The sequence below is a fragment of the Caloenas nicobarica genome, chromosome 11, assembly GCF_036013445.1.
Source record: "Caloenas nicobarica isolate bCalNic1 chromosome 11, bCalNic1.hap1, whole genome shotgun sequence".
NCBI lineage: Eukaryota > Metazoa > Chordata > Aves > Columbiformes > Columbidae > Caloenas > Caloenas nicobarica.
In genome coordinates, this window is record NC_088255.1 from 14982852 (window position 1) to 15006320 (window position 23469).

Consider the following 23469-nt stretch of genomic DNA (forward strand, 5'->3'; position numbering starts at 1 on the left):
AGGTAGAGCGAGGGGATCTGTGGCAGCAGCAACCTGGCAGGAATGGGTGATCTTCTGAGAGATGCTGGAGACAGCAGAGGGAAGAGAAGCATCCCGGAGAAGCCTGAACATCGCAGGGGTAGAGGTGGGTTATATTCATTCATGGTTTGATCACACATAAAGAATTACATTGGGATCAGCATCCATATGGTTAAACACTGCGTAGTGTGTGCAGCTCCCAAGGAACAAATGCCCAGGCATTAGCAGCAAGGAGCAAAATGGGAGACATCAGTTTAGCAGGAATTTGGGGTCTCCTGAATGTACCCTGCTGCTGACATCGCCCTATAAAGGCAGAGCTAATATGCAGTTTTCAATGGACCTTTACAATTAAGGCCGAATATAGAAAAAAACCTCAATTCCTCTGCAAAGTCAGGTAACTCCAAACAAAAGGAAAATTCCCTTCCTCAGTCCCTCTCTCCCAGAGCAGCTGCTTCATTCAGGTAATTCAGGCACCTCTGTTCCCTCTCCTCAGGGTGCTAATGAAGATGCTTTACAGAGAGTCTGAGTCCCAGCACACGCTGAGACACGTGCTGGCTCCCCTGCAGGCACCGACTTTGGGCAGCTGCCCAGGGAGGGAGATTTGGGGAGCCCAGAAACCTCCTTGCTCTTCATTTGCTCTTCAATTCTATGCGTGCTTCTGCAGCGGAAAAAGCCATCAAGGCTCTCGGAGGGATCGGGGATCGATGCCATGCAGATCAAACCAGCGGTTGGAAAACTTTGGGTGAAAGTGTAATACTGTGAGTGCTTCCAGCTCCGTTGCATTCAAGTCCTGATACTGAGATTTTAGTACAATGCCAGTTTTAGCTTGAGTTTTCTGACAGCTCCTCTTTGTGAACAGGAGCAGTATTGACAGAATGGTACTTTTTGAAGAAGAAGTGATTTTCTTTCTCCCCAGAGAAATAGACTCCATGTGTAATGGGAAGATGCTGTTTCTTTTCCTTCTGAACTAAGGCTGCACAAAAAGAAAGCCTGGTAGCTGGCTTTCATTACAGTTATGTTTTTGAGTTTTCTGGAAAAATAGCTATTACTTACAGGATCTGAGCACACACTGTTTTAGGGGGTTTCCTCTTGAAGTTACTGCTCAGGTACCTTCTCCAGGAGGCTGGATGAAATACATGCCCTGGGCAGGTCCTGGCTAAATCCCAAGGGTCTCAGGTGAGGAAAGATGAAAGTCGTTTCATTTTTAAGCTGGGTCTCATTAACTCTCCTCTTGAGCTGAAGGGGACCATGGTGTACTAAGTGGTGTCAGTGCCATAAAGCAGAATTTGACCTGCAAGGTGATGAAGCAGCCCTTCACATGTGCAATGACCGGACCAAAGGGACTACTCCCCATTCATGGGCTCTCAAAATCTGCTTCCTAAATAGCAGTTTGCTGTCCCCTGGACAGAGAAAATTGTTTGTGCTAGGAGAAAATGAACTGACAACCCTAAATGTCTCTGTCAGGCTCCTTTTTCTTCATCATACTTATTTTTTTCACATCTTGCCACTCATGTCATGCCACAATGAGAAGCAGCGAGGAAGGAGCTGCTACCTGAAATGGTCGTGAAATCACATTATGATAGTAAATCACAAAGGCAGCGTGGCTGTGTCACCTCTGCAACCTGTGGCTTGGAAAGGGTGAGTGGACAGAGTGGCCGCTCAAGACACCCGATTTCCACCCACCTCATCTGCCTGTGACCTGCCTGCTGCAGGAAACTGTTTCCTTAACGAGATACAAAGCGATGGGAATATTTGACAACCCCTCATGTAATGCTCTGATATACTCCATCTGAGCACAAGGAGATCCAGAGACAGAAAAGTCAGTATCATAATGAAAAATGTAATTAAAGTTTTGCTCAGATTGAATCAATTACATCTCTCACAAGTACGGGGTATTGATTTCAGCCTCAACCCCAGGGATATGTAGTCTGATCCCTCTGAAATCCCACAAGCAGGGTCCTAAGCCCGGCATACATGCCATTTGTATGGCTTAAACCCAAGAATATGCTTCCAAACAACTTTAGCTCCATAGGATTTGTATTTTATTGTCTCTGAGCAAACGCAAGTGAGCGGAAGCTGTTTCTGCCACAAGGAAGATGACTTTTGAGACACGATCTGTAAATAGAAGGAAAGGGCTATTTTGGCTATATATTTGAATTGGCAGAAAACTGCAGCAGATTGTATTATTCAGTGGGTAATGTAATGTTAATGCGGCCTTGTAGCCGGGGGGAGAGAAGTTAAGGTTTAATCATTTTGTAATGCACTTACATTGCCCATTTTAGATTTGTCAGCTGTCATAAATGAACTGCAGTTTTATCCTGGGACTATATATAGAATTACTATTTATATGTTTTTCATCTGCAGCTTATGCAGTTTAAATGAATAAAAGAAAGGAAAGCACCAGGACAGAGCGAGGGGGAGATGTGCCCTCGGCTCTGCTCCGTTCAGAGAATTCCTCAGTGCCTCCGCACAGGAAAACATTGCCTTTGCCTAAGCCTGGGCTGGGGTGGTTGACATTTTCAATAAAACAAGACTCATTTTCAACAAGCCGTTTAATGTCATGGAGAGCAAGGCAAGGAAATGCTGTAATTCAAAATACAGCCACATAGGAATGGCAGTTGCTGAACTTCTGCTTTGTATCTTATGTACTTATCACTCATAAGCACCAAACTCCAGGAAATCCTCACCCATGGCATCATTCCTCATCAGTTTTATTGAAAAACCATAATATACTTTTGCATTCTAAATTCTGACTAAAAGCCACCCACGTTATGGCTTTTCATGTATATATTTCAGCAGTTCTCAAACAAAGATGATGCCTCCTTCGACTGCTGAGTCCTGCTGCTTTCTCTGCTGCATCTCTTCACATCATCACTGGAAATCTCACAGCGCGTTGCAGGCTACCCTGGTGCTGATTAATGTCCTTGCCAAGAAAAAGAAAAAAAAAATTTGCAAACAGTTTTGCTGCTCCTATCAGCTTGCAGAAGTATTTGAATGTGTTTGCTTTTTTGGGGCAGCCATTTGAAAAAATCCAAGGGAAACCTGAGAAAGCAGAACATCCTGCCGATCATAAATTTCAAGTATTCCCATTGTCTCATCTTTTAATCCAATTCTTACTCTGGAAGCAATTTCTGTAGGGAGTTTTGCCTTAACTGTTCTCTCTACTGCTATGTCCTATAGGCCAAAGGATTTCTTGTCTCCAACAATATTAGCGGTGTTTTTTAAGAAGCAAGAGTACCCCAATTTTCATCCATAGCATTTACCTACAAAGAGCATGATAATTTATACAGAAAATGCAGTCTATCCTTCCTGCAGGACAGACTGATTTATGGACTGTGCATCTGTTTCATATAAAGTGCCCCGAGTAGAACAAAAACCTCCATTCTAGCAAAACCAGGACAGTCTCTTTAGTTTTCAATAAATCATGTTCTACCTGTGGGATACCTTGTTAACGACTATACACTAAATCCAGAGGGGGTTTCCTTTTTCTTTTTTTTTCTATTTTTAGCCATCCATCACAAATATTCTGAGTTTCTGGGGCCAGCTGAACACCCTTGTTGCCCAGGCAAAGCTCCTTTGCATTTCAGAGGGAGTCTGGCATTAGTAAACTCACTATATCAAATATTTAATTAATAACACACATTTCTGCAATGATCCATCTCAGAGTGACCAGGCTTCATAAACCAGCCTGAGAAAACCATAAGCCAAAATCTTCCTTCATTCTGCTTGTAGTTAGCATCTTTGCCTTTACTGGCCCTTTTTTTTTATTTGGGATGTCACAGGGTGTTCTGGGTTTCCATTAAGGAGCCTAAATTCTATATCGAGGGAAACTACCTGGGCCCTCACTGTGGGAAATGCCTTCCCAGAGCAGGAGAAGACCACGACCTACTCAGGAAAGTGAAGGAAGCGAAGGGACCAACAGAGTTATGGAGAAGTGGAACGAGGTTTCAGCAGAAAACGTGCTCCGTTCCCCCTTTGAGCTTGTCCCTTCCTGGCAGGGATCCCAGCCCCACGGCTCCCCTCCCCAGCCCTTCTCCTCACATCTTCAGCACCAATGTTCCCCAAACCACCTGAGGTTTTAGGAGGCAGAAGGATGGGAGGAAAGCCGTGCTCCCAGTGCAGCTCCACTGAAAGCGTGTGAGACACGACCAAACTGAACCCAAGGGGCTCGTGTCTGTCAAAGGCACTGATGCAAAACCGAGATCATCATTTGAAGACTTATACTGATGTTACTGGGAGTGGAAATTATTTTTTTACTGAGGGTATAATTCATGCAGGAGGATGCTTATAGCATCCAAAAGGCTTTAAGTGAGCATTATGATACTGTCAGTGAACTACAAAGGTGTCTAGGGAAAAAGAGAGTAAATTCCTGTAGAATACTAGCATGGTGAGCCATGGCAGAGCTGGATCTGATTTCCTACCCTGTGGGCTGCACCCCCTATGCATCCACATCCCCCTTTCCCCCCAGCCCTTGTCTGGTGAGCTACAGCCACGCTGGCAGCTCCTCAGCAGAGCCATGAGGTCTTTGTACACAGCTGCAGTACCAGATCCATCTGAAGTCCATCTGATGTGCCTGATGTCCCACTGATTCAGTGGCCCTCCCTGAAGAAGACTCTGGGGAGCTGGAGCACAACAGCTTTCAGATACGTGCTGCCTCTCCTCTTGTGTTTTTTCCTGGGCAATGGGGGTCTTGATTTCTGACAAAGCCTTGCGTTCCCACCGTAATATAAATTACAGTGTAAAAATATCACAGATGGGATGAGCTAAGTCCTTGACCTTGTTTCTTTGCTGCAAAAGCCAGGTGGTGCTTCTGCCAGTTTCTCTATTGCCAGTCAGGAATCAAACAGTTCCCTGTCATTAAATTGCCAGTCCTTTGTCCCTGGGCATAGAGCAACATAAAGTCACCTTTCCAACAGTTTGCCAACTGTTGAGACATGTTGCTATTTCAGTGTTCTCTGCAATGTTATTTCCTTTGCTCAGGTGATGCATCGCCAGGCTGCTGGGACCAGACCTCAAGGATGAACCGTGCAGCCGGCACGTGAGGCTGCTCTAAAAAGTACCTCTTCTCTGCAGGGGACCTGAAGAAGCCCTTGGGCTTGAGGACGCCTTGGTTTTCTTGTTCCTCTCCTCTTAGACCCGGGAATGTCCCAGGTGCCAACCTTGTCTTGCCACAAGTGACCCAGGACACCTGGCAGCAGCATGGGATGTCCAAGGTGCCACTTTGGGCTTCTTCCTCTGAGGAACGCTTTCCAAACACTTTGGTCTATGGTGTAGTTTGTGTCTGTGTGGGTTTTTATCAGGAAAGTTTTTGCTTTGGCCTTTTATCAAGTGTTTTGCTTGCTTTTCTGATGCCTTTGCCAGCCTGGCCAGGACTGAACTTGGCCCCTGACAGACACTTCTCCATTAATCAGATATTTGCCTCAGTGGCAGGGTTGTTCTGAGGTCTAATAAAGTTTACAGTTTCTAATTAAATTGGTTTGAGATCCTGGGGTGGAAGGCCTTTTAAGAGCAATCTTTTATTAAAAAGTTAGGATTTTTTGCTCCAGTGACCTTTTGTATTAGACTAATTTTAGCATCCAGAAGTGAAGGATGAGTCATCCTTTCTCAGTCTTTGGTGGTGTTGGTTGAAGCTTTTTCTCATTCACCTTAATCAAAGAAGCAATCAAAAATTGCTAATCACCTTTACGAAGACACTTATGTCAGGGTGAAATATGTGGTAATCATATACACAGTCAGGAAGCAAATAACATTTGCTCAAAAAGGATAAATGTGCTGGACCGCAGAGATGTGGGAGACCTGGACTGCGACCCTCGTGTCCCTCTTCCTACAGTTATTTTTAATCCCAACACCGAGATAATTAATAGGTGGTATTCAACAGAGTGTCTCACGTCCTCCTGAGCCAGCCACTTGGAACAGGCTGCGCCGTGTCCTGCACAGCCGCGCACCTTCGTTGTTCAGATAAAGTTTGTACCTTCATTTCTTCAGACTCAATCAACCAAATCAAACATTTCCCATGGAAGATTCAATTAAATGTCATTCAAACATGCCAGAGAAATGTTCAAAATTATCGAAATTGACCAATACACTCTTTTTGCCTTTGTATGCCAAAATTATTTTAAATCTTAATAAACCCTAATCAATGCCTACTTTATGCTTACAAATAAGAGTGACCCATTAAAGCCTCCCTTTGGGGAACTTCAAAGGGAGCTTTGGGGCCAGACGGTCCTTACTCACATGGCGTTTCCTCCACGGCCAACTGCACATTAATTCACTTTTAGTCTTCAGAGATTGGGGAACCTTATTGCCTTTGTGCCCTACTTGTGTTACAACCTTTTGTCACGGGAAACCGAGTCACTCCATTGCAATATTGAGAGCCTGTTGAATTCTTATCTCCCCAGTCTTCCCATTGGAGAAATGCTTGAGTTTTGACTGATATCTCACTTAAGATAACTAAGATAATTAAAAGAAGAAAAGCAGTGGATTGAGGAGATGTGCACTGCGACCCTCCTGCCCCACTTCCCCAGATCATATTCTGCTTCCACCGTCTGGAGAATTAATAGGTGCTCTTTGATGGGTTGTCTCATTTAAGGTAATTAAGAAAACTCAACCTCCTCCAAGGCTCTTGCCTTTAGAACTTCTTGATATGCAACGGATAAAGGACTGAGAGGTTCATGGATTTTTAACTGGAAGACTTTTTCCCTACAAAATAATGCTAATGTGTTGAAAATGCCTCTTTCACCTTGAAAAGACATTTTGGTAAAGCTTTTTTAACACTTTGAAATGTTTTCAATGTTTAAATTTCAATTGCTTTCCAGATATCCAGTCTGAACCATCTTCTTTATATTCAAATGTAAAGTTATTATAAAACAGAATTATAATAAGGCCAGAGAGAAAATGACATAATTCAAAATAATCTAAGAATATTGTGGGTGGCCTTTACTGAATTTTCTTTCCCTTTTCAGTTTGTATTTCTTTTGTCCTGAGTTAAAACAAAGAAATATTTCAAAACCTTCCAAGTTCAAAAACATTTCCTTGCCCAGCTCTAATTGCTTGATTGAATTATTTGTAGACAGATCACAACTCCCTTCAATTAATCAGTTCCATGAATGCTTTTTTTTCCCGTAATCCCTGACCCATAGCTCATTCACAGACCTGATGCTTGTGCTGATTTAATTAGCAATTTAACTTGTGTGACCTGTGAATATTTCCTGTTTGCATGGACCCTCACGTAAGCCTAGGATTTGCATACAGCTTCTAATTCTCACTTAAAATTCACCCCTTCAAAAAACTTTTTCTGCCTCTGACCTCCCATGCTGGGATCCATGTGGGAAGTCGATGCACTGGGAGCACAAACCCAGCTGGAATGAATTTGTTTAAAAAGCTGAGAGGACTTTCACTGAGAGTTTTTGGCATTGCTCACCCTGTTCTAATTGCTTTATAAATTTAATGGGGTTAATGTTGGCCTCTGGGTGCTGGGCTGGTTACAGATAAGGGCTATAAAGGCAGCCCAGGGCCCCTCTTGGCACAGGGATGGTGCTGAGGAGGAAGATGAGGAGCAAGGGAGATCTCATGTAAGTGGCTCCTGTATAGTGAGTTGGTAGCCCAGGTGATGTTCCCAGAAATTGCTTTATCCCCAGGAGTCTGTGTGGTTTGGTAGGTGCTGTGGTGGTCCTGCAGAGACTTTCCGCTCCCACAAGCCTTAAAGGTGGTAAGAAACTACTTTTTTTTGGCCTACTCCTTTGTTCATGAGAGCTGCTTACTTAGAGACTACCATAATATCAGGATTGCTATGGTATTTTGGTTATGAGCTATGTATCAAAAACTTTTTTTTTGGTTTGGTGTTGTGGGGTTTGTTTGGTTTTGTTTGTTTGTTTTTTCCTTTCCACTTAAACCCATGTATTTTCTTGCTGTATTAACAGTGGAAAGCTAAGGTTTCGATTCTATACGAGAATACTGGAGCTCATATAGAATACTTCTATATGAGACTGGAGCGCAGGACAATCTGAAGGCAACACGTGGGCTCTGCCTTCAGATTGTCCCGTGCTCTGGTCTCTATTACTGTAAATAAAGCACCAGCAGCCAATTTACAAAATTCACTTTAGGGAGCTCTGGCTTTATTTCTAGCTATTAACCAACAGGGCTGTCATTTGAGAAACTGTGTTATAGACCTGCTCAGAGCAGGTTGTGGTGGGCTGTGCAGTCAATGGCCACACCAGGGCAGTTGCAGAGAGTAAACAGCCCGGCTACAACTCTGTGTGTCATGGGGAGCAATAAAACCCTATCAAGAAGGCATCGCAAGCACCTAATGAGAATCAGATGCAGCATAATATAGGCCATGGGCATGCTCTTATCCAGATGCGCAGGGAATTATGTGCATAAACAGAGTATAATTTGGTTTTACATCTTATTTTTCATCCTCAACTTCGGAGGGAAATGAGTTAGTTACTGGCAGTGGCGTGTAGGAAAGATGCTGTTATGTACTCAGTGATTGCTCACGCATAGCTTGGTGTGATGGAGCTTGCCTGGGGGACCAGACACTTATCTCTACTTACAGTGGGCTGGAGCAGACATCCTGAGGTCTCCTGAGCAAAATGCCCAGCTTTGGCTGGGAGGGAAAAGAAGAGGGACTCTGCATCTGAGCAGCCTCTGGGGCAGGAGGGGTGAGCTGGGGTCCCTAGTTGCACGGCCGGCACTGGTGGTGTCACAGCTGTGGGTGTCACAGCCCGGGCTGTCCCTCACCACAGCAGGTCCTGCTGTTGGAGCTGTCATGGAGTGGGTGGCAGAGGTGAAGGCTGGCTTTGCCAGGTGATACTCGTCTCTTCCTTGGGTGTTGGAGAAAAGGGATCTGCTCCAATGAAGCTGTGACTTCAGATTTGGTCTCAGGGCTGGAGAAGGAGGATTTTTGCCTGCTGTGTCTCTTGCTGGGCTGGTTTCCAAGCTTGAGGGTCAGAAAGCTGTAGGGCATCAGTGGGAAATTTACTTCCCAACTGAAGAGGAAAGCTGCTTTCAGCCTTGCCTGCCTTTCAGTACTTGCAATTGCACAAATGACTGCATTTGTTGTGATAAATGCAGAAAACCCTGGACTTAATGTATGCACATCTTAAATGCAAAGGGAAAGGAGGCTGTCAGTCAGCCAAGCAGGGCTGGAAGGCATATGATCTGGGTGTTAAGCCTTGTTTGACCTTGGTGAGGTGTGTAAATCTGGGCACTCCATTCCTCCTCCTCATAGAAAGCCTTAACTTTTTAAATCAAACATGCCTTGAGCTGCACCTCTGAGTGCAAGGTGCTGTAAATAGGACTTATTTTGATGTAATGGACCTATGCCTCCTCTTCTAAGGCTGCTAAGATTTCCAGTGTTTGAGATGGACCAGTCTGACCCCTGCATTGCAGAAGCAAAAATGCTTCACTTGGGGGCCTGGCAGCAAGGGGACTTGTTTTCTCCATGGATTCAAACCTGCTTCACAACCTCATTCCTCCCCACCACATAGCTGGCTTCACAAAACCTACCCCTGCTGCACACCGCAAAGTGGAGGAGAATTGCTTCAAGCCAACTGGGAGCTGTGCATCTTCTCACTACCACCAGCCCCAGCTCACCAGGAGGCTTTTTGTTATACTGCATGACACTGGTATCTGTGATGATGTGGAACAGTTGGTATCACTCGACTGTTTGGAGAAAAGAATATGTTTGGGGCAGACATACAGCAGTTTCTCACTGGAGAAGTGTTGTCCTCAAAGATTTGGTACTCTGATTATCTGTATCATCCTCAAGGCTTCCCCATGTGTTTTGGTTAGAAATCCTTTCCCTAGAGCATGGCTGAGCAAGGATGCAGCTCTCCAGCGTGCTGTGGTCTGTGATCTAGGGTCACCACAGGGTACCTGGCCCCCAATGCCCTCTTACCCAGAGGGATCTGGGGGAGCTCAGCATCCAAGAGCATCCAGCTCCAGCACAGTCAGACCTGCAATGCTGCAAGAGTTGTGTAATCAAGACAGATTTGTGTTACCCACATACCTGTAAAAACCTTAACGTTCAGGATTAAGGGCAAGGAAATTGTACCCAGGGGATATCTTAATGAGCAGAAAAAACTATACTTTGGCTCACAAGTAACTTTTATATTAAAACTTCCTGGGCTTATAATTAGAAATTTAATGTTTTGCGAACTGCAGTTCAGAAACTATGGGAAAAATGGTTTATTTCCCACCCCCCCTTATTTTCTTCGTCAGTGCTCTCAGGTTTGTTTTCTGGTGGTTAAAAACACAGCATTTATTCCTGCCGTGTCTCACAGTTTAAATTTACAGGGCACTTCTGATTTTATAGATACATATATATATTTTATATTTATATATATTCATTTGGGCATTTAGCAAACCAGAACTAGCACAAGTGTTTGGCCATTTGGGAGCAGAGGAGAGGGCAAAGAAAAGGCAGGTGGTGTAGGGGCCATAGGTCCCCTGGGGACTGTCACCCTCCCAGCTCATGGGAGCGGGTTGGTGTGGGGGATCTGCCCAGGGCAGGGACAGTCTCCTCCAGAGGCCATGACACTAAGCAAAACACTAAATAAATGACACAAGGCAATTGGGTGATTACACCTCTCTGCTGTGCTCCCAATTTCAGTTCACACTCCAAGCTCTTGGGCCAAGGAAGGTGTCACATTGCTCTCTGCAAACCTGATTTTTTTGAAAGGGTCTCTTCAGCTACGCACTTCTGCCTCTCTACTGTGACTGCAAGGGCAGGAGATCTGCTGACCACCTTTTGCTCCTCCTGAGGGCACGCATTTACTCTGCCGTTCCTAATATCTACAGCTGTAGCCCATGCCACACAAGCATGGTGGTTTAATGCACAGCACTCCCCATTTCAGGGGTAAATGCACATGTGATGCTGAGGCTTGGTGTGTGTAAAGAGGCATCATCCCTTACACCACCATCAGAGGAAGCTGCACAGGGAGGAAAGAGCTCAGAAATAGTAACAGAGAGGCTGTGTATAGCTTCAAACTGCCCCATCATTAATCCTGGAGTGCAGTCACTTAATAACTGTGACCTTTGTTCCCCATCCATTTGCATGAGGCTGTTTAATTGTTGCTGTTTTGTGGAAAATGACCGTGGAGTGCATGGGCTGAGTGGTTCTCCAGTGAGCCAGGCTCAAAGGGACAAAGGCTGATAGGGCTCAGATGTGACACGTTGGAGTTCAGATGACTGGTTAGGGGAGGGGGGAAAAAAGTGCTTATCTGAATTGGGTGGCTTGCAAAAGGCAGGAGGGCACATCCTCGGGGCTGGCTGTGCATGCTTTCTTGCTTGAGGAAAGAGGGTGTAAGGGAGAGGTACCCACCGAGGAGGCAGCAGCACAATGAGCCTGATGGGTACTTGGCTGCAGGAAGAAGCCTGCCATCTCAGAAGTGACTTTCTCAAATCTGGAAGCTGAGGTTTTTAAGCCCAGAAGCACACTTTTCTGTGGAAGCATTTGGGGAACAGCTGGTATCAGCTATTGCTGCTCCTCCTTGTCCATGGGGATGGATTGCATTGCTGTAAATTACTGCACTGGCAGCAGTCCCTGTTCACACCCCATGCCTCAGTAAAATCGTAGGCTGGGAATGGAAGATGTGGAGTATCAGTCCTGGCTTTATGCCACCTGGGAGTTGTCTGTGTGAAGGCAATCCTTGGGTACCATTTGGGTGAACTTTCTAAGAGCTTTTTACTGCTTGAGAAGCTGGTTGTGAAGGACAAGCGAATTTGGATCTAGCCCATGTGATCTGCATATAGCAGAAATCCAGATACACCCAGAAGGAAAGAAGGGAAATTAGGACAACAGAAGTTGATGGGCTGAAAACTTAATTAACATCTTGAAAAATCTGACCTGAACTCAGGCTCTTTCTCTTTTCCTTTGTCACTATCAGTTTGGTTTGGGTTTTTGATTTTTTTTTTTTAATATTACTGCTCAAGATGTATTTTGCTCCCAAATTAGAAATAAATTATATCAACTAAATGTCAGGCTAATCTGTTAATTCTGTTGCAATGCAGTGGAAAAATCATAGAATTCCCCCCATGTACCTTTCTTTGATTTACTCTGGCTCAGCTAAGAGCTTTGCAGCCCTGTAGATTTCAAACAACCAAAGAACTACCCAAAAGCTTTCTTTTTATTGCATCCATCTGCTGCACTAGGATGGGGAGCAGCTCCTTGTGATACACTTAGAATAACACATCTGCTGCCGTACATTGCAATACGGGTCCTGGCCCCTTCCCTTGCTTTCTATGACAAACAAGCAACAGAATAACAAATAAAACTGTAGTTGCCTTTGTCGTCTCCAGCTCCTTGTGCTGCAGGCTAGATGAAATACCCACACAATCATGGCACCATCCCATATTTATTTAAAAGTATTAAACTATTTATAATGGAGAGGACATCAGCATGCTGCATTCATTAGTGAGGGCTCCAGGGAAAAGGCAGCAGTGAGCAAAAAACACAAACAGGCTCTATACAGAAGAAGGAGCGAAGAAGCATCATTTTGAAATGTCAATGCTGAGCAGCAATTAAAACCAGGAAGACTTAAAATACAGGGAATTTCAATAGTCTGAGCATAACAGCCAGCCATGGCTGCCAAGGAACCCATGGTGGGATTCCCATGGATGTAAGGATAGAGAATCGGGTCTGTGCTGCACAGTAAAATGTAAATGGGTTTTCTTTATGAAAGGAAGGATTAAATTGCTGCTTGTGCAGAGAACCGATGGGGTAAAGGCAGGCACATGGCAGGAGGCAGGCAGGGTTGTGTTCAGGCAAGGGCTGCAGGATGCTGAGCACTTCAAACTGTGGGTTGGCTGCTGAGCTGCACACAGGTGAGTGCAAGGTCTCTGCAGGCTGGAAACCGTCACTTGAGGGGAAGAGGCTGCTCTGCACAATGGGGTGCAAATCCAGCATTGGGTCAGGTTGCTCAGAAAAGGCCATCCGACTTTATAAAGTGCTCCTGGGCATCGCAGGACAAGTGGGTGTTGGAGTGAAATGATAGAAGGGGGGTGCAGGGGATGTGCTCTCTCTTGGAAAGTGTTTATGAGCAAACATGAATTTGTCCAGTAAGTAGATTTGAAGTAACCTGATGCCCTTGCAGTGGTTTTTATAGCTCTCAGTCCCCTTCACTCCATCTCTTGTTGAAGTCTGTTCAGAAAAGCTGTTGCACGTTGTGCAAGTGCTGTCCATCTCTGACTTTGCATTCAGGCACAAGCTAACTGTGGTACTGAGGCTCACATTAGGATAATGAATTGGAAGAGGTCAAAGAAGATGAAGAAATGAATATTTTATCTTTGGCTTGCCATGCCCTTTCAGAAATTAATTTGCATTGGGCAGTTGCATGGTACTTTTTCCTTTTATATTTCCTCTTATCTTTTTTTTTTTTTTTTAAACAGACATGGATCACAACCAAAACCCAAAGTGCTCATATGGGCTTTGGAGCTCTCCTTGGCTCTTTGTTTCACATTTCTCAGGTTGCATTCTGAAAACATGTTTTTAGAGGTTTCTCACTCCAGTTTTTCCCTTACCTGAACAGAGTGTTTTCATGTTTTTAGTGACAACATTGCAGCTCTTGCAAAGTGGCCTCAACAAAACCCAGAGCTGTATTTCCCTTCCTTCTCTGCCCCAGGGTCTTCCCTCTCCCTGGTTTCTGTCTTCGCTCTTTTTTTCCCCTCCTGCCCTGAAACTCCACTAAAAATTTCCCAGCTTTTAGGAGTCCCTGCAGGCATGGAGGGAATGATCCTTAATTCCTAATTTCTGTCTTATTGCTGGGCTCAGGGCATTTTATTTTAATATAGAATTTTACAGGAATTCCTACAGGGACTTTTCACATCCATATTTCCTTGTAATGCTGCTGCTGAATCATCTAGGAACTGAAACTTGCTTGGCTGGAGAGCAATCTGGTTTTATAAATTATCGACATGCTGAAATTGGCCCCTGTTCAAAGCAAGCCTTCTACTTTGCTAATATGCCTTGAGTCTAATCCCTGATGTATTGTGGAGGACAAAGATGACTGATCTCCAGCCGGTAAGGCTGGATGCAGGGCCTAGCGACACACACAGGAGATGGAAACCAAAAACATATACGCCAGGAGCAGCATTATTGCTAACATATTAGAAGTGCAAAGACAACTCTGTTACTTCAGGTGTTATTTTCAAAGAGTCATCAGGGAGCAACAGCTCCCAAGAGCAAGCACGAGTTATTCGCTGCAGGTGATCTTCTGATGGGCTCCTTTCTCCCAGTTTTGGTCCTCCACTGAGCAGTGGGCTGTGTCTATCATTGTACAATGCAATTCTGTTTCCATGGATCCAGATTTTCAACTAAAAGCTCATTTGGTGCAAGGCAGGAATGTTAAGAATTAATTCTACAACAATAAAAGAAATGGGCCTAGCAGTAAAATGGTGTTGAGGGATGTATGGGAGATGTGATGTCCATCCATTGTGGTGCTGGATGGATGGATTTCTTGCACAGGGTTTTGCTAAGTGGTCTTGGATTTGTGGAAAGCCTCCATGACCTCATGCTGAGGGCTGGGATTTGAGCTGTCCCTGCTGCGTGACAAGAGCAGTGTTGTGACTTATCCCCACTGCAGTGGCTGCCCGTGATGGCTCTGGCAAGCTGCTCTTGGCAGAACTGTGCAATGGACTCCTTGACCTCCATTGAGCAGAGCGGGAAGGTGGAGCTGCTGCTTCTTTGAGCCTGTCTGGTAGAGACATGATTCAGATTTTACAGATAATTGACTGCCAGTCTTCCTGCCAGAAAGGGATAATATTCAAGGAGTCGCTTATCTTTCAGTTACTGCTGTCCAAGACCCTGCATGCACCTTATAAAACTAGTCCTGTGACTTGGCCAACTGGTCACCCAGAGATTCAGACTCTCCCATGACCCCCCCCTTTCTTATTTACCTGCTGTGCTGCTTAACCCTCCGTGCCCTGCAAACAGTCCCTTACCTGGAGAGGAGGTGATGGCTATTTGCTGAGTGACCCAGAGTCAAAACAGGATTTGTTGTGATTTCTCCTGTATCTTTCAGCTTCTGACTAAAGCTGTGCTCCATGGAGGCAGAAGTTGTTCCATGAGAGGCTAATGAGCCTAGTGGAAATTAATGCCATTGGCCCCTGGTAGCATGAGCTTGACGCAAAGCCAACCGAAACCTGCTGTGGGCACTGGCTCAAAACACCACAGCCCCATCGTGCTGGGTATTTTTATGGACAGCCCTGAGCTCATAGCTGGAGGGCACGAGGAGATAAGAAGCCCACACAGCAGGCAGATGAGAACCCATCAGCCCATCCGTCACATTGCTGAATACAAAATGAGAAAGGAAGCTTGTAAATACCACACCAAGGAGGCCGGTCTGTGCCGCAAGGATGGGCTGGCGGTTGTACAAGCCTTAGCGCTGCTGCTCGCTTCTCGGTCTGCTCATCTGCCACCCAACTGGAGTTTATTTGTTAGCAGTTCTTCCCCAAGCTGGCTCCCAGCAAAGCCTCTGCTGATCCAGCTTTCATCGCTGCACTGCGCTGGAGAGCAATGCCAGGCTGGAGCAGGAACGAGCATATAGCTGACAGCTCCAGGATTGGGCCCAACATACTTTTGTGATGATGCTAGGAAAATATAGAGCAAACAATGCTGTAGGAATAACTTAGCCCACATAAGCTATATGGGAGCTGTTCCCATGATGTTTGCTCAGTCCCCGACTAATTTAGCACACAGGACGGACTGGCAGATTATGCAGCGAGACATGCTAATTCGGGCCTGTGGTTCATGTGAAAGAACGATGAGACAGTCTGGGAGACAATGCAAGCTAATATTAGAATGCCAGGCAGGGAGTCAGGAATCCTAATCCCAACTGTCACTGACCTGCTCCCAGGCCCTGAATCCCTCTTTGGAGCTGCTTGGAGAAAAGGGACATCTCCCTTTATGTTTGGCTGACTTAGCCCTGGGAGCTGTTTATCCCAGCCAAGGCTTCTGGCTGTTGTTGTATATAAATAGTAACGATGATCATAATCTTTCCATAGAGGGTACGGCATTGCAGGGGTAGCACATTGTATCCAAGATGCTGCTTTTGTTGGACCAAGCCCATACATGCAATAGATTCTTCTTTAGCATGAAGATGCTCTTGTGGGACCAGCAAGCAGTAAGTTGATCAGGGATGTTTCTGTGAAGATACAGCATCAGACATCGCCACAAATTCTTCTGCTTCAGTGCTTCAAAAAGCAAGATGGGGTTTGTATATCTTCCAAATGACTGGGTGATATCTTGTGGTGTGTTAATTGGCTCTGCTTCTGAGAACAGTTATGTGTGCGCTCAGCCTTACACATGTGGCTTGTCGGATGCCTGTAAATTACTCTCATGAGCAAAGGAAAGCCAGTCCCCAGATGGCAGCAGGATCAGGGCCATGCTGTGTGTTGCTGACTCATCTGTAGTGGCTTTTGCCAGAATTATGATTATGACCCAGAGAGGGACCTCCCAGCTACTCCTCACTCTTGAGGGAAGAGCACAGGGATACTGCTCTGGAAGAACTTCTTCCAAACCCTCAACTTGCCCCATCGTTGTGTCTTACTGCTATTTCTTTCTTTCCTTTAATCTTATTGAAGGTACTTGGGCACATTTTTTGTAAGGATGAAATCAATTCTCTATCATAGAAATATTTTCCCCATTTAGAGTTTCTGCTGGGTGGCAAGAGATTTCTGCTGTTTATTCTGTATACAGAGTTGTTATTAATGTTCTGTGCTTCAATTCAATTTCAAGGGGGGGAAAAAAATAACAAACTGGATAGTGGAGCTGGTGGACAAGATACTGCACTGATTCAATCCCACATGCCAGTTAGTTTTGGGAAGCTGAGCCTTTGTGGCTAGTTTTATTATCAAATCATGAGATTGACGCCTTTAATTAGCTCCACACAAGCTGTTTGAATCAGGCAGTGCTATGGGGAGAGGTGAGTTTTTCCAAGCTCTTTCTTCCTGCTTTTTTTCTAAATTTAAGCCATCAGACTCAAATACACATTCATCACAAGGGACTATCGACTTACTCAACACACAGCATCTTTGAAAGATTCAGAATTTGCCTCTTCTTTATGGCGCAATAAAGACTTACAGCAGAAGTATTTCCTGACTTAGCTGTCACGTGGTAGTTTTCAGATTTTTTAAAGAGAATGAATAGCAAATTTTATGTGTTGAAGATACAGAGAATGGGATGGGGAGGTGGTACTGTGTAAAAAGCAGGGGAAGGACAGGGAATGGCATCTCCATGAGCCTCAGCAAAGCTGGTCGTGGAGGTTAAGAATGTGGTGGGTCTCCCTGTGTACCTGCAGAGGGAAGGAGGAGGGTGACAAAGGAGGAGAGAATGAGACTCTTGGAGTCTGAAGTGAGCTTGGGTGAGTGGTGGTGCCTTGGGCAGTTGAGTCAAGCCCTCAGCACAAATGTGAGCCCTTTTCCTTTTTGAGCAGCAGAAGTAGAAAGTGGGAGGTTTATCAGCTGAGACAGATGAATTAGGATAGCTTATCTTAGCAAGGCAGAGCTATTGTCTGCTGAAAAGTCTCTGGTAACTCATGTGGAGCCATTAAAATAGCAAAAGAAAAATTCCTAGGGAAGAATGTGACTTAATATCTACCAGACTGGGGGCAGGAACTTACTCCTTCTGTGACTAGATCACAGTCAAGAAAGACTAGAAAAGTTAAAGCTTTTCTTTTTTTTTCTTTTTTTTTGGAAGTAGTAGTTGGAAATGCTTCTATGTGTAACAAACCTCCACTCCCATAAAATCTTCCCAAAATGGATAAAAGTTGAAATATGTGTCAGGCTCAGCTTCCCTTGCAAAGCCAATCTGATCCTTGCTCTAACCACAGGCTGTGCCCTCTCCCCTCCGCTCTGGACTTCTGGGGAGCTTTCCAGGGCTGGGAGCAGCCCGACTGCCTCCTTGCCAAAAAGCCGCACCCACAGCAATCATATCCTGGAACAGCAACAACTTCTGCAGGGGAGATATGGTTGAAAGAGATTAATAAAGTCAGAAGCACAAATGTTAATGAAAGTTAATGAGGTCTATGATTTTTAATTGTGTGTATATATATATATATATATATATATATTTTTTTTTTTTTTTAGAATCTCACTTTTAAAAAGAACTACTGGTTTCATGCTATCTGTAAGACTCCCCAAGAGGGTATCACTGCTGCCAGGTGGTCAATCTGGGCCCTTGTGTTTCCACCCAATAAGCTCAACAACATCCCAAGACACCTGGCCTGTTGTGTGTTATTTAAGCCCTAGTGTATGACAGAGCATGTTTTATGGAGCCATTAATTTATGCTGTGGGTGACTTTAACCACCCAAGAAGTATATTAATGGCCCTATAAAATACACCCTGGAGTGTCTTAATATGGTTATGAGATTGATCTTCAGCTTTATATTCCACCGTGCATGCTATTATTGAAATAAATTGTAGAGGAAGGTGACACAGGGGATCCCAGTAAGGAGTGAGTTACCTTTTTCTTAGGATTCTTTGGTCACAGATTGCCTCCAGTGAGCGAGCCGTGGGATGGGGATCCAACAACCCTGCGATGGGAGGCTGGAGATGTCCCACCTGAGATGCCGTCTTTAAGGATGGAGCTTGCTGGCCCAGACCTGCAAATGTCCTTAGGCAGCACCTGTCTGTGCTGGCTGGTCTGTGGCTCTAACCAGAACTCGTGCCTTGACACTTGGGAGGTTTTTCTACAGAGCTCAACTGGTATCTGGAGCCGGCTCATCTGTTGAAATACTTGCCAGAGCCACAACTTGAAGCAGCATCAGCCCAGCTCCTCCTTGCTACCAGAGAGCAGTACCAGCTTGTCTAGAAACCCTGGACACTGCACAGAAACTTCCTCTCTGATTAAAATTAGGTGGGATTAATATGAACAGCAGTTCTCATTTGGGAGATACAGCAACACAGGGATTTCTTACTAACAGATGCTGGTAGCATGAGTGTACCAACAGAAAACCTTAATGTCTGAAAGGCTGGAAGTCTCTGTTTAAAGTAACTTTTTTCCCCAAGATCCACATACTCAGGCTTTCGAAGCCTTGAGGCCTATGATGTCAAAGTATTGAGGGTTTGGGGTTTAGCTGGAAAATAAGAATAAATTCTGTTGTATTAAATAATCTGTACTTTTGTTTGTAGCCTTCATCATCGTCATATTTTTTTTTAATGCTCTCTGTTGGGAGCGCATGGCTCTGAACTCCTGTAAACCCACAACATTCTCAGTGACTAGACATGGTTTTTCATCCCGAAACAAGTAAACCTGTGGTTTTCTCTAGTTTTAGTATGAAGTCTGAGAGAATTATTTGATGCTTCAGGGAGCTTTGACCCATTTAAAAATCCAGGACATAGCGTGAAATTTCAGAGACATTTATGAGACCAAGACCGTGGGTCGATATCCTATTTGAAATAACAATTTTAGCTGTTGTCGTGTGTTTGCAGTGGGGCCCAAAGCATGCTGAGCACCTCCTGAAGGAGGAAGAAGGCACCAGCCCACTCATCCCAACAGATTAGAGGCTGCAGACAGATGGGCTGCCAAACCACAGCGACTGTAGACAAAGGAGCAAGGGAATTGGACTCTACTTAAAGCTCTGAGCCAGCCCAAATCAAGTTTGACAGTGATGTTGTGGGCTGTGAGCCAGTTAAGAGTGTGCTGTCCTGCACGAGATGAGGCTGGACCAGCCACTGCAGGTGAGGTAGGATGGAATGGCTGCAGCCAGGCTTGCTTGGACAAGGGATGCACCCGACCTTCTCCCTGCCCTGTGTTAATGTTCAGCTGTTCCCCAGGTAGATGTCCAGTGAAGCTTCATTAATTACTGTTTATAAACAATATAGTGCTTAGAGACACTTGCAAAAAGGAGAGTAGAACTGCAGTTGTTAGAGATGAAGGTGGTCTGTTAATCATTAAATCAGTTCCCTGCAAAGGTAGGACCATGCAACTGAAATGCAAAGACAGGTTTTTGTGCAATGTAATGACCTAGTTATCCATTGGGCTGGTGTCAGGGACTCTTCTAGGCAGGAACAGCCCTACCACCAGTCACAGGTTCAGCACTGTTAATGGCTGACCAAGGGCTTCCTTTAATAGAGGTGGCTGGAGCAGCTATGTCCTGAAATCATCTTGTTGCAGCAGTAAAGTGCTGGGCACCCGCAAGGTCAGGAATGAGGGCAATGAAAAATCTTGGCTATATTTGAGCTGTTACAAGTGATGCCAGATTCCAGGATCTAGGGCTATCCTAACAGCTTGACCTGCTGGTCCTTACTGGATGTAGCTGGGAGGTAAAATGGTAAGAAGCTGGTAATGCAGGAAAACTGAAGGCAAAGTCTTAAAATCAAGAGAAAGTTCTGGCTGAGATTTGTGGATTTTGTTAATTACCAGCAAGAACAATTTTGGGAACACAGTGGCCCAGACATGAGTATGGTGTTAGGATTTTGATGGGAACAGCTCACACTTGCATTAGTGTTGCAGTGTTTGGAAGTAAATAGAAAATGTCCCTCGGAAATCTGCCATCTCTACATCTTCCTAGCAAAATTGTTTTTCTAGTGTTTTTCAAAAGCTCTTCCATGAGGCATGAGTAGTTCTGTAAGATCTATTCAGGGCAGCCACAGCTCATGTGATGCTCACATGGATCCCAGATGAATCTTAGCTTAGCAGGGCTGTCACATAACACATCCCGCAAAATGAGGGTGATGAAAATACGTCACACCCAGCTCTCAGTTGTGAACAGGAGTCTCCTTGCACTGTGAGCTCACACGTGTGACACAACTATCAGCTGGTGCACAGATGAGATATAAACCCTTCCCCGCTAGCCATGCTGCCGCTCCTCAGGGTTTGTGGGCCTCCTGAAGCATTTATTCCCCAGGGGTTTAGTATTTACTTGTGAAGGCACAATAGAAAGTGTGCTGTCATCCTAGAAAGTGACAAATTGGGTAGCAGGTTACAGAGCCAGCGAAAGCAGATGTAAGGCAGTTATTGCTGCTCAAACGTAGCAGATCATCACAGCTTTAAGAATGAAAATTAAGTATTAAATTTCCAAATGGAAAGAAATCTCTTAGAGACATGGAACAAAATGAGGGAGAGACACAGAGGGTAATGTGCATTTTATGAGTTTGCTTCTGCATTTGTCCTTCATAGGCAGGAAGGCAGGCTCTGCCCTGCTCCTTGGAAGGGGCTCAGGTACTTATTCCAACTTTCTGAGCCCTGACAATCCCGTCTGCTTCCCATGGAGACCTGGACAGAGGTGCCTGAGGCGTAGCGGATGGAGCTGACTCACTGCTGTGCTACATGACATTGGGCAGAGTGTTCCCTTGCCTGGAGGTGGCTATGCCACTGATGCCACAGACCGCAACTTCTGCAGCAGCAGAGCAGCACCAGCAGCGATAGAGATTTTACAAAATAGCCATCTGAGAGATCTCTGCTGGGGGAAGGAAAGTGATGGGAATGCAGGCTGTGAAGAGAAGGACAAGGCTTCCCCACTTCCTCTAGGACAGATGCAAGGGCAGGGAAGGTACCCTTGTCACCCCCTGGAGGTCTGTGAGCTAAGCCTGGCTGATGAGAGCACCAGAGGACTTAGGCTGAACTCCATCCCCAGCTATCAGGCACCGGCTCCCTGGGCCTGCCAGCTCTCCTGCATCACAGACCATTTTGGTACACGCATGGCTTGAAAAGATGCGAGATGAGAGAGCAACACGGGCAGCAGCAGGAGTCTGCAGGCTGTAGCGGCAGAGCATGCATTAGGGCAGTGCGGGGAGGGAGACCAGGCTCTTTGTTTCCCTGTGTCACTCCTCAGTCCCGATTAGCAGCAAAATAGGACACACACATATCTGACAACTGAATTCCTTGCTGGAAGGGGTTCGGTCATGCATAAGACTGCTCAAAATGAGGCCTGGCTTTTAGGTTTGGAAGCACAGAGCATGACCTGGAAGGGACAGCTGGTACGCGCACACTTACTTATTTTTCCCTTTTGAGTTTTGCACCAGTTCTGGGTAACTTTGAAGAGTTGTGGTCAAGGGCAAACAAATGGATGCAGGTCCCTTTCCCTAGCAGACAGACCTCACTCTAGGTCTGTCCAGCTTCTAAATGAATATGTGGGGAAAATAAAATGTGAGAACATTATTAACATAGCAAATTCAAGCACTTGGAAACTAAAAAGTGGAGAATCAAGCATACAAGCATAGCTTTAACTCAGCCTTTCGCAATCTCTTTGATGCTATTTTAATTATGCGCTTGTGCAAGTTTTTCCTTGGCGCTTCTGCCTCATTGCATCCTCTCCTGTAACAAACCCCTGGAAAGCACAGGTGAGCAGTAATTCCAGAGGTTTGCAACTTGCAAAATCCTAGAAATCCTCCTGGGAAAGCAAGGGATTACCCTTGCTCTCGCCCAAAACGTGAACATCTCCAGGGGCCAAACTTTTCCAGGAGCAATCAGCGGAGCCGTGTGTGGTGAAGACCCCTCTGTCCCCTTCAGCCCCTTCCCAGAGCTGAGTTATTTCTGCTGGGGGGTTTCGCCCAAGCCCCGCCCGGGGGGGCACAGCCGCAGGCACCCACTTTCCCTTTCGGAAAAGTTCTTCGTGAGAGCGCGGCACTTACAACCGGGACACGCACCGGCCGGGGGGTACCGGCGAGGGACCGGAGCCCGCACGTGTGGCGCGGGGGGGCCGGGCCGCGCCGGGGGCGGGGAGGCGGGCGGGGGCCGGGCCGGGGCGGGGTGTGCGAGGGCGCCTGCGCCGGCGGCGCGGAGCGCGGCGGAGCGGGACGGACCGAAGTGTAACAAAACAAACGGGTCTTTGTATTGCCTTAAAGGCGCCGCGCGCCGCCTCCGCGCCCCGCGCAGCGCCCGCGGAGAGGGGCGGCAAAACAGAACAGCAGCGCGGGAAGGCGAGGACCAGCCGGATTTGCTTGCTTTTTTTTTTTTTTTTTTTTTTTTTAAATAACACGGGAGAGGGACGGCGAGAGGCGGGCGCGCGCTCTCCGCGGGCGCGGAGCCATGCGGGCCGAGCGCGGCCGGAGCGGGGCGCGGCGCCGGCGGTGATGGCTTGAGGGGCCCCGGACCGGCGGCGCGGTCTATGAGGCAGCCGGTCGGCGCCCCCTGCGCACCTGCTTATCGCGCTCCCGCGGGCGCGGAGAGCCGCGCAGCACCATGTCGCGCGTCGTCCAGAAGAAGAACCACTGGGCCAGCCGGGTGCGGCAGTGCTCGCTCACCCGCGGGCCCGGCGGGCAGCTGGGCTTCGTCCTGCTCGGAGGCGCGGAGCACGGCGAGTTCCCCTACGCGGGCGCGGTGGTGGGGGACGGCGAGGCAGCGCTGAGCGAAGGGGAGCTGCTGCTGGAAGTGCAGGGGGTCCGCGTCTCGGGGCTGCCGCGCTACGACGTGCTGGAAGTGATCCGGAGCTGCAAGGACCCCATCGTGGTGAAAGCCGTCCGACAAGGTGCGAGCGGGGCCGGGGGGGACCCACTCCGCGCTGCCCACG

At 46.4% G+C, this 23469-nt stretch overlaps 1 protein-coding gene across 16 annotated transcripts in view; it reads left to right on the forward strand.

The window, feature by feature from the left end:
• The first annotated feature begins 23140 nt into the window (after positions 1 to 23140).
• Positions 23141 to 23469, forward strand: part of MAGI1 (membrane associated guanylate kinase, WW and PDZ domain containing 1) — a 347210-nt gene continuing 346881 nt past the window's right edge. For all 16 annotated transcript variants that reach the window (XM_065642339.1, XM_065642340.1, XM_065642341.1 and 13 more), the window contains exon 1: positions 23141 to 23427. In XM_065642339.1, the coding sequence (XP_065498411.1) occupies positions 23142 to 23427 (286 nt within the window). In that variant the 5' untranslated portion in view covers position 23141. The remainder of the gene's footprint in view (positions 23428 to 23469) is intronic.